A 10,290-nucleotide genomic window follows, 5' to 3' on the forward strand; every position below is an offset into this window, starting at 1 on the left:
CCCTGCCCTTGGGAGGGACGGGTTCTTCTCTTGATCCTTAGTGCTCTAAAACATCATGTTTGCATTCAGGTGCTATCGATTTATATTCATTTCAATACATATATGCCCTTCATGTTTGGGATTTCATTTCTTAGATAAGTTCCTCGCTTCCATCTTGGTTTTCTTGTCCACTCTGACTTTCCCCAAAATAAATACCCATTGGTCAAATCTCTCCCTGGTTTTGATCCTCTCTCTCATCTTTCCTTTTGTGTTTCTTCCTTCTTTGGTCCACATCCTGGGCAATATTTTTGTTCTGTTTTTGCTGCAAATCACAATGTATTCAAGTTGGAAGCGGTTTTCAAGTTCACCTGATTCAGCTCCCTTACTCTACAGATGGAGAACCTAAGACCTGGAGAGGAGGGAAATTGCTCACAGTCACATCTGTGTGTAGCCACAGGGCTGTCATGACTTTCCTCGTGGCCAGAAAGCCTTGAGCAACTCAATGGCCCTTCACCCTTTACCTTTGACACTGAGGAGATGACTCAGCAATGGAATGAAACCCCTGGGGTTCCAGGTGAAGAAGCAGCCTAGCCATGGATGCTGCCAATGAGTCTTCAGAAGGAAGCCCATTCATCCTACTGGGACTAACAACAAATCCCAGCCAGCAGCGACCTCTTTTCATGCTCTTCTTGGTCCTCTATGTGGCGGGCATCCTGGGTAATGGACTCATCGTGGCCGCCATCCAAGCCAGTCCAGTCCTTCACATTCCCATGTACTTCCTGCTGGCCCACCTGTCCTTTGCTGACCTCTGCTTTACCTCCGTCACGGTACCTAAGATGCTGGTCAACCTGCTGGCCCACAACCGCTCCATCTCCCCGGCTGGCTGTCTGACCCAGATGTACTTTTTCTTTGCCCTGGGTGTAACTGACAGCTGCCTCCTGGCTGCCATGGCCTATGACAGCTACGTAGCCATCCGGCACCCCCTCCACTATGCCACGAGGATGTCCCGGGCCATGTGCACAGCCCTGGTGGGGACAGCATGGCTCGTGTCCCACGTCCACTCCCTCCTGCATATCCTGCTTATGGCCCGCCTGTCCTTCTGTGCCTCCCACCAAGTGCCCCACTTCTTCTGTGACCACCAGCCTCTCTTAAGGCTCTCCTGCTCTGACACCCGGCACATCCAGCTGCTCATCTTCACCGAGGGCGCCGCAGTGGTGGTCACTCTCTTCCTGCTCATCCTCGCCTCCTACGGGGCCATTGCAGCTGTGGTGATCCGGCTGCCGTCAGCCGCGGGGAGGCTCCGGGCTGTGTCCACCTGTGGCTCCCACCTGGGCGTGGTGGGCCTCTTCTACGGGACAGTCATCGCAGTCTACTTCCAGCCCACGTCCCGGTATGAGGCCGAGCAGGGCCGTGTGGCCACCGTCAGGTACACCGTGGTCACGCCCATGCTGAACCCGGTCATCTATAGCCTCCGGAACCGTGATGTGCAGGGGGCACTCAGAGACCTTTTCACTCAACGACGGATCTCAGGGGGTGACTCCTGAGGCCTGGACCCCACCAAGGGCGGACTGCATCGCCCACGGCAACACTCGTGATTGCCATCATCAGCTCTGTGCTTTTTCCAAAACCATAATAATGGCGATCCCTTTCTGAGTGCTACTGTAGCGCAGGTCCTTGCGTGACCTGACGTTACGCCACAACGACCAGTGAAGCAGATGTTTATGACCCAGTTTCACAGATGAAGAAACTGGGGCTCAGAGTAGGAGATTTGACTTTCCCAAGTTTACACCATTTTTAGGTGTCAAAACCTAGGCCCTTTCAGCAATACCATGCCCTCTTCTAAGAGTCACTTCCAGGCATGTAGGGGACATTCTACCATTTTTTGTTGTATTTGGGCTTAAAGCTATATGGAAGGCTGTGCTACCCAGATCTTGCTTGGGGGGTGGGGGTGGGGATTGGGACTTTGTTTTCCATCACATCACCATGTTTTCTCAAAAAACTGACTTCTTATCTGTCTGGGACAGAGGCTAAAATTCACAGACCCGTGTGTCAAGGGCTGACCTCACCCAGTGAACCCAGTTTGGCACAGAGGAAGTACTCTGGGCATCTGAGATGAATAAATGAGTGTATTTTTTATGTTTATGAGCGCTTAGAAGCTGTCCATTTTTCTTACCCTTTGTTCTTGTACTTGTTTGCTATGATCCTGCCTGTTCAGCTCCCCCTGGCATTCTGTAGTAGGAGAAGGCAGTAGGCATGCAGTGTAAATAGATAAATTAACTTAAGCAAGACAGAGAAGGGACAGGGTAGGCATTGGTGCAGATGGAAGAGGTATTTTTTTTTAAGTTTTTATCATATGTCAGCACTACACATATTTTTTTTAATTCTAGGGGTTTTTTATTTTCTTCCCTTGCTTTGGCTGTGCTGGGTCTTCATTGCTGCATGCTGGCTTTCTCTAGTTGTGGTGAGCAGGGGCTCTTCTTCACCGCAGAACTCTGGCTTCTCACTGCAGTGGCTTCTCTTGCTGCGGAGCACAGGCTCTAGAGCGTGGGCTTCGTAGTTGTGTCACACGGGCTTCGTTGATCACTGACATGTGGGATCTTTCTGGACCAGGGATCGAACCGGTGTCCCCTGCATTGGCAGGAGGATTCTTAACCACGGGACCACCAGGGAAGTCCAAGCATCGGTATTCTTATAGCCACTTTACAGATGAGGAAATGGAGGCTCAAAGACGGTGAGTTAGTCCATAGCAGAGTCAGAGCAAGCACTTCTGCTGCTCAAGCCCTTCAGGTGCATTTTAACTGGGTCCCATAGAACCCAGATCCCGAGTTCGGCAGCCTCAGTGAAAGAACTCGCAGGCTACAGCAGTCCTAGGGCTGGATTATCCATGGGCCCTTCCAGTTCCCACTATTGAGTTGGCCACCACCTGATCCTAGAACTGCTATCCTATGCCATTTTATATCTAAAAGAAAACTTAAAGGTCTTTGGACCACTGGCTTTAGAAAACCAAACCGCAAACCACAACTTTTTTTTTTTTTTCAATGAAATCTTACCCAGAAACATACTATCTAAAATGAAGGGGAGAAAGCAGGAGTAAGGGTCAGAGGGACCCTCTAGCGAACCCATCTTCTCAGCCTCCCCAGTGTATCTTCCTCACGGCCCTGAGGGGCCCCTGATCCATTCCAAACCCTTACATTGATAAACTGGGAAACTGAGGCCCAGAGTGTTTAAGGGACCTGCCCGGGTCACACAGAGTCAGTGGTAACCTTCAGGCTTCCTGGCTTAGCCCTCCAGCACCCCGTCACTTGGCCCTGCGGTGACATGAGACCACCTTCATGTCCACCTGACCCACCGTCCTCCCACCCCCACCCCGAGGCCCAGGTTGATGCCATATCCTTGCTCCTCTATCAATAGCCCCACAACCTGTTTCCCCCTCACTCGTCTCTGAAGTTTCAGAAAAATACTGGTGGTGATGCTCATCACCCAGTCCACACCTGTACCATCAGCCCCAGCCTATGACATAAGGTATGTCATCTGCTGGCCATCAGGGACCTCACCTGAGTTCTGCCAGAGTCTCGAGAACCTGGCACAGAGATATACACGTACTCTGCTGTCATCTCGTCTGGCCTCTCGTCTCTTTCCTTCAGCATAAGGGGAGAGGGGCCCTATGGGGCTCAAGGGATCATCAATGCTTTTTCTGGGCCACCAGCCTTGACCTGGTCATCCTGCTCAGCCCCCCAAAGAGGCCCCATCCCTGGATGAGTGGTCCCCACCACCCACGTTGTAGCACAGCCCAGCTTCTGACCTTGGTCTCTGACCAAGGCTCTCCATCTCTGCCCCAGCATGATCAGTTCCTTCTCCAGGATGACCATAACCAGTGTCAAAAGTGCTTTCAGGTCTCATGAACGCCCAGGGAGAAACCCCCACTATGCATGTAGGAAAACTGAGGCTCAGAGAAGAGAGGAGGCTTCTCCTGGTTGGCTCCACCAGCCAATTTTAGTTCCAGTTCTCCTAACTCAGTCTCAGGCTCTTTCAACCACACCACAAACCATCACTCAATTCAAGTTAATAAATAGTTATTGACCATCTTCTATGTGTCAGGTGCTGGGCTGGATGATGCCTGATCTACTTCCAGACCCCCAGTAAGACATGCAAGAGAAGGGGATGGGGGGCACATAAGTAGCCTCAGTCAATAGGCCTATCGGTCCCTGGGCCCCATTCCCATCCCACCCCCCACCTAGATCAGGTTTCTTGTTTTACTTCAGGAAGCCCTAAAAGATGATATTGACCAGGAGATAAGAGTATGAAACCTTCCCCCATCCCCAACCAAGAAAAGCCACTGAGTTCAAAAATCCACCAAAGAATTCTCCCTGCAACCTTTTCACATGAACTACAAAGAACAGTTTTTAACACCATAAGCAAACAAGCCTATGCAAATTGACTCACTTCCAAGCAGTTCCCTTGAAAGAGATGGTACCCAGGGAGGCTGCTTCAGCTTCATGGGTTTGCAGTCACCCCTCAGAAGGACTTTGAACTTCTTCTCCTTACCCACCGTATTCCCTGACTTTGTCCTGAAATGACTTCTGACCATTTCAGAATCAATCTAGCCCACCCTCCTAGCATGGGTTTTCCCTGATGGCTCAGATGGTAAAGAATTTGCATGCAATGCAGGAGACCCAGATTTGATTCCTGGGTCAGAAAGATGGCCTGGAGAAGGGAATGTCTACCCACTCCAGGATTCTTGCCGGGAGAATTCCATGGATAGAGATACAGTCCTTGATGACTGAGTGACTTTCGCCCTCCTAGCATCGATATTACTAACCCTTCATTTATGCCAATACTAGGTAGTGCTAGGAACCACGTCACCCAGAAAAAATAAACAATTGCATTTCAAGAAAAGAACTGAGTCTGCCTCTCCAGCCTCTCTTCCAGTGCAGACTTTCTGCATCATAATATAAGGCCACCTTCATTTCAAAGGTAAAACAACTGGAGAGATCTTAGTTGTGAAAGAGTCTCTCTCTAATCATAAATGGCAAATTGATTACTTCTTCTAAGGGACCAAAACAATTTCTATAATCCAAGTCTTCTTTCATGCAAGGGCAGCCACAGGGAAAATGCAACTATTAGACTTGAAAAATAAAAACATGAAGACTCTTTCTAAATGTGAAAATGACTGCTTTAGAATATGAGGAATGGATCAGTATTTTAAGAAGCTGTTTATCAGCAAGCAGTTTCTCTCACTCTAAACCAGGGATGTTTCCCTCGCTCATCCTTTTCATGTCTCTTATGTGTCTGCCCCTTTCTCTCTTTTCAGTTGTTTGTGTTTCCACTCTCTTCTTTTCTTTGCTCTCTATGCTCTCTGCATTCTCTGTTATGATTATGTACTGGGCAGGAGGACAACAGACAGCACTTACCTTCACGTATTTTTTTTTTCCTATGATGGTTTTTTTTTTAATTTCTTTTTTTTTCTTTTCTTTCTTTCTTTATTTTTTATTGTATTGGTTTTGCCATACATCAACATGCATCCTCCACGGGTGTACATGTGTTCCCCATCCTGAACCCCCCTCCCATCTCCCTCCCCATATCATCCCTCTGGGTCATCCCAGTGCACCAGCCCCAAGCATCCAGTATCCTGCATCGAACCTGGACTGGCGATTCATTTCTCATATGATATTATACATGTTTTAATGCCATTCTCCCAAATCATCCCCCTCTCCCTCTCCCACAGAGTCCAAAAGACTGTTCTATACATCTGTGTCTCTTTTGCTGTCTCGCATACAGGGTTGTCGTTACCATCTTTCTAAATTCCATATATATGCGTTAGTATACTGTATTGGTGTTTTTCTTTCTGGCTTACTTCACTCTGTATAATAGGCTCCAGTTTCATCCACCTCATTAGAACTGATTCAAATGTATTCTTTTTAACAGCTGAGTAATACTCCATTGTGTATATGTACCACAGCTTTCTTATCCATTCATCTGCTGATGGACATCTAGGTTGCTTCCATGTCCTGGCTATTATAGCCTTCACGAATTTAATAACAGGAACACAGATTATGATCAAAGCCAGGAGAGATGTACAGGGCACTATGGAAGCATCAAAGAGGGAGCAATGAATGGAGATAAGGGCGATGTGAGGAGTCTGATGGATCACAGTGGTGATTAACGGCCCCAGTTCACCCATCCCTGAATCCTTGGCCACGTAACTTTGCCCTTCATCTGGGATTTAGGGTTCAGCCATCCAACTTGCTTTGGCCAACAAGATATTGGGAGGCATGACATAGACCTGAAAAGAAGCTCAGATATTGGGTTTTTTCTCTTGTGTTTTTCTCTTTGCCATGAGAAGGACATGCCCAGCTAGCCCACTGGCCCCCAGCAGAGAATGAAAGACACACTGAGCAGAGCTTTCCCAGTCCTCAAGGCGATCCAGGAAGACCAGGGCAGAGCAGAGCCTCCAGCTGACCTGCAGACACAAGAACAGAAACCCAGGCTGTCTCATTGACACAAGAGTGAAAATATTTTTTTAATTAACTTTTATTGCAGTGTAGTTGCTTTACAATATTGTATTAGTTTCTTCTGTACAGCAAAGTGAATCAGCTATATGTGTATATATATCTCCTCTCTTTTTTGGATTCCTTTCTCATTTAGGTCATCACAGAGCACTGAGTAGAGTTCCCTGTGCTATATAGTAGGGTCTCATTAGTTATCTATTTTATACATAGTATCAATGGTGTATATACATCAATCCCAATCTCCCAATTCATTCCACCACTTCCCCTTTCCCCCTTGGTATCTGTACATTTGTTCTTTATGTTTGTATCTCTCTCTGTTCCTCTTTTTTAAATATTATTATTTAAATTTTATCTATTTTTTGGCTGTGCTGGATCTTTATTGCTGCGTGGGCTTTTCTCTAGTTGCAGCGAGCAGGAGCTACTCTCTACTTTCAGTGTGCGGGCTTCTTACTGGAGTGGCTTCCCTTGTTGCTGTTCATGGGCTCGAGAGTACTCAGGCTTTAGTAGTTGCGGTTCCCAGGCTCTAGAGCGCGAGCTCAATGGTTGGGTACACAGCTTAGTTGCTCCATGGTATGTTGAATCTTCCCAGATCAGGGATTGAACCTGTGTCTCCAGAAATGGCAGGCAGATTCTTTGCCACTGAGTCACCAGGGAAGCCCTGCGTCTCTATCTCTGCTTTGCAAATAAGATCACCTATACCATTTTTCTCGGAGAAGGCAATGGCACCCCACTCCAGTACTCTTGCCTGGAAAATCCCATGGACGGAGGAGCCTGGTGGGCTGCAGTCCATGGGGTCGCTAAGAGTCGGATACAACTGAGAGACTTCACTTTCACTTTTCACTTTCAAGCATTGGAAGAAGGAAATGGCAACCCACTCCAGTGTTCTTGCCTGGAGAATCCCAGGGATGGCGGAGCCTGGTGGGCTGCCATCTCTGGGGTCGCACAGAGTCGGACACAACTGAAGCGACTTAGCTGCAGCAGTATACCATTTTTCTAGATCACACATGTATTTGTTAATATATGATATTTGTTTTCTCTTTCTGACTTACTTCACTCTGTATGATGGTCTCTAGGTCCATCCACGTCTCCACAAATGACCCAGTTTCATTCCTTTTTATGGCTGAGTAATATTCCATTGTGTATATGTACCATATCTTCTTTATCCATTACTCTGTGGATGGACATTTAGGTTGCTTCCAGGAAAGAAAACATTAAGCCACCGAGTTTTGGGGGTGACATGCTACACAGTAACAGCAAGTTGGTGAGGCTCCCATAACTGTTTTCTGATACTTGTCTTTGTCTCCAGCGGAGCACATCCTGGCCCCTTCAATGTCCTGAGGGCTGAGCTTTCAGTGAATGCTTGCTTTCTCTCTTTGCTTTGGGGGATTTACATTCTTGTTCTGAGCACGTTTATGCCCCCCACTATCTCTGCCAATCTAACCAGGATTCTTTGAGGGAATGAGTTATGTCACTGGGGGAGGAGCTCCTGGAAATAAAAGCCATGGCCCCCACTTCTAGATCTCACAACCAGATCCATTTTCTCTTTGTAGAGAGTCAGGGTCATTTCTTGGTTGCCTTTTTCAGGGACTCCGTAATCAAGCTCAGATTCCGTCTACACTGAAACATTTTCGGCTCTCCCTTATGGGAAGGGAAATTGAAATTGGCAAAGGCTGGAAGGACGAAATGAGCAAAATTCATCAAGTCAGCCAATTTGGCAAGTAGCTGGACCCGACACACATACAGACAGCAGCCCTGCCTCTCTCCAGGGACCACAGGACAACTGACAGCGGGTGAAAGCATGGCCATCACCACACATATCCTGAAATCAAGTAACCACAGACCTCGGAAACCACAATGACAATGTGGGAGGTTGAGTAAACACAGGCCAGATTTGGTGCTCGTGGGTTTGCACTCATCCTCATTTTATGAGGATCACTTGATCCTCATAAAAACTTTGTGCAGCACACATTATGATGCCTATTTAACAGAAGAGGAAACTGCAGCTCAGGGGAGTAACTCACCCAAGGCTCCAAACTAGAAAGTGGTGGAATCAGTATTTGAGCACAGATCCGTCTCTAGGCTGAAATGAGGACTAGTAAAACCCTTCACCTGCTTCTTTTCCAGATCTACTGACCATGCATCAGAATCACATGGCCTGCTTATTAAAATGCATATACTACTCTCCACCCTCAAGCTTTCTTAAGCAGAGGGCCTGCATTGTGAATAATCACCGTATGTGATTTTGAGGCAGATGGTCTTTGGGGCATATCAACAGGATCACTGACCTAAATCATATAAAACTTGAGATTGCCAGGACTTCCCCTAGAGGTCCAGAGGTTACGAATCTGCAGACAAGGGTTCGATCCTTGGTCAGGGGTCTAAGATCCCACCTTCTGCAGGGCAGCTAAGCCTTCACACCACAACTTCAGAGCCCACGCTCTGGAGCCCACACGTTGCAACATCTTAGAGAAATGTCCTCATGCCACAACAAAGAGCCAGTGCAGCCAAAAATAAATTTAAATTAAAAGTCTGAGCTGGTTGGGAAGTGTTCAGAGGTAACTCAAAGGCTGAAGGAAATATACAACTCTGGAAATAATGGACAGTTATGAGGAACACTGGAGAGAAGAGGTTTCTATGATTCTGTTGGAGGACACAGATGGAACAAAAAGTGCCCAGGAAACTGAGAAGGCATCTTGAGACCGAAAAATGAGGCAGGCAGTTCCAAATAATTAACAAATGACTTTATTGTAGGGTAACTTACTCACCGGGTGTGATTGGCAGAAAAGGATCCAGAAGCATTCCAAGCTGAACCCTACACCATGGAGGGGGCATTGGGACAATTATATAGTTAACCTAGAGCAAGGGAGCCCTGAAGGAGGGCATGGCAACCTGCTCCAGTGTTCTTACCTAGAGAATCCCCATGGACAGAGGAGCCTAGTGGGCTACAGTCCATGGGGTTGCAAAGAGTCAGACATGACTGAGTGACTAAGCACATAGGGCAAGGGAGCAGGTCCTAGGAAACAGGACGTGCATTTTTAGGATTTATCAATGAGCAAAGAGTCGGACACAACTGAGCGACTTCACTTTCACTTTTCACTTTCATGCATTGGAGAAGGAAATGGCAACCCACTCCAGTGTTCTTGCCTGGAGAATCCCAGGGACAGGGGAGCCTGGTGGGCTGCTGTCTATGGGGTCGCACAGAGTCAGACATGACTGAAGCGACTCAGCGGCAGCAGCAGCAGCAACCAGCTTCATAGGTCCTGGGAACTTGACAAGTAAGGTTTTCATTATTGTTTGGGGGCTAACAGAGCACAGAGGCTACCTGGTCCTAATGATTATGAAACAATATCTATTACATACAAAGCCCTTGACAACAGAGAAGTGATTCATTGAACAATCCAGTCCTGGGTAGGGTCAGTGGAAGGGCAGGAGAGACTGTAACGGCCCAAGCCTACCAGGCTTCTCCGTCCATGGGATTCTCCAGCCAAGAATACTGGCGTGGGTTACCATTTCCTTCTCCAGGGGATCTTCCCAACCCAGGGATCGAACCTGGGTCTCCCACATTGGAGGCAGACGCTTTAACCTCTGAGCCACCAGGGAAGCCCTTGGCTATGCTAATAACAGCCATTTACTTGCCAACTCTCCTTTGAAATAAGTCTGAGGAATCCTATTTCTCTCTTCTTTATTGAATTTGTAGAAATCACGGGAATCAGTGTCTTAGTTTTGGCTACTGCCGGGATCCGGCATATTGCATATTGAGTGCATATTGCATATTGAGTGCAGCACTTTCCACAGCATCATC

At 47.5% G+C, this 10,290-nt stretch overlaps 1 protein-coding gene and 1 non-coding gene across 2 annotated transcripts; one reads left to right on the forward strand and one right to left on the reverse strand.

Annotated features, from left to right (window-relative positions):
- Window positions 1-389: 389 nt before the first annotated feature.
- On the forward strand, window positions 390-1,523 carry LOC129622607 (olfactory receptor 1K1). The gene has a single exon (XM_055539204.1). It carries the CDS (start codon window positions 573-575, stop codon window positions 1,521-1,523), a length of 951 nt encoding a protein of 316 aa, XP_055395179.1. The 5' UTR covers window positions 390-572.
- An 8,493-nt stretch (window positions 1,524-10,016) lies between these two features.
- TRNAW-CCA (transfer RNA tryptophan (anticodon CCA)) lies at window positions 10,017-10,088 on the reverse strand. Its single transcript has one exon. It is a non-coding gene; the product is annotated as a tRNA-Trp (tRNA).
- Between the last annotated feature and the right edge of the window lie 202 nt (window positions 10,089-10,290).

This window comes from Bubalus kerabau, chromosome 11, assembly GCF_029407905.1.
Source record: "Bubalus kerabau isolate K-KA32 ecotype Philippines breed swamp buffalo chromosome 11, PCC_UOA_SB_1v2, whole genome shotgun sequence".
Taxonomy (NCBI): domain Eukaryota; kingdom Metazoa; phylum Chordata; class Mammalia; order Artiodactyla; family Bovidae; genus Bubalus; species Bubalus kerabau.

Excerpts from the sequence above, each read along its gene's own strand:
- LOC129622607 (XM_055539204.1), top strand. The coding sequence starts at position 573 with ATGGATGCTGCCAATGAGTCTTCAGAAGGAAGCCCATTCATCCTACTG.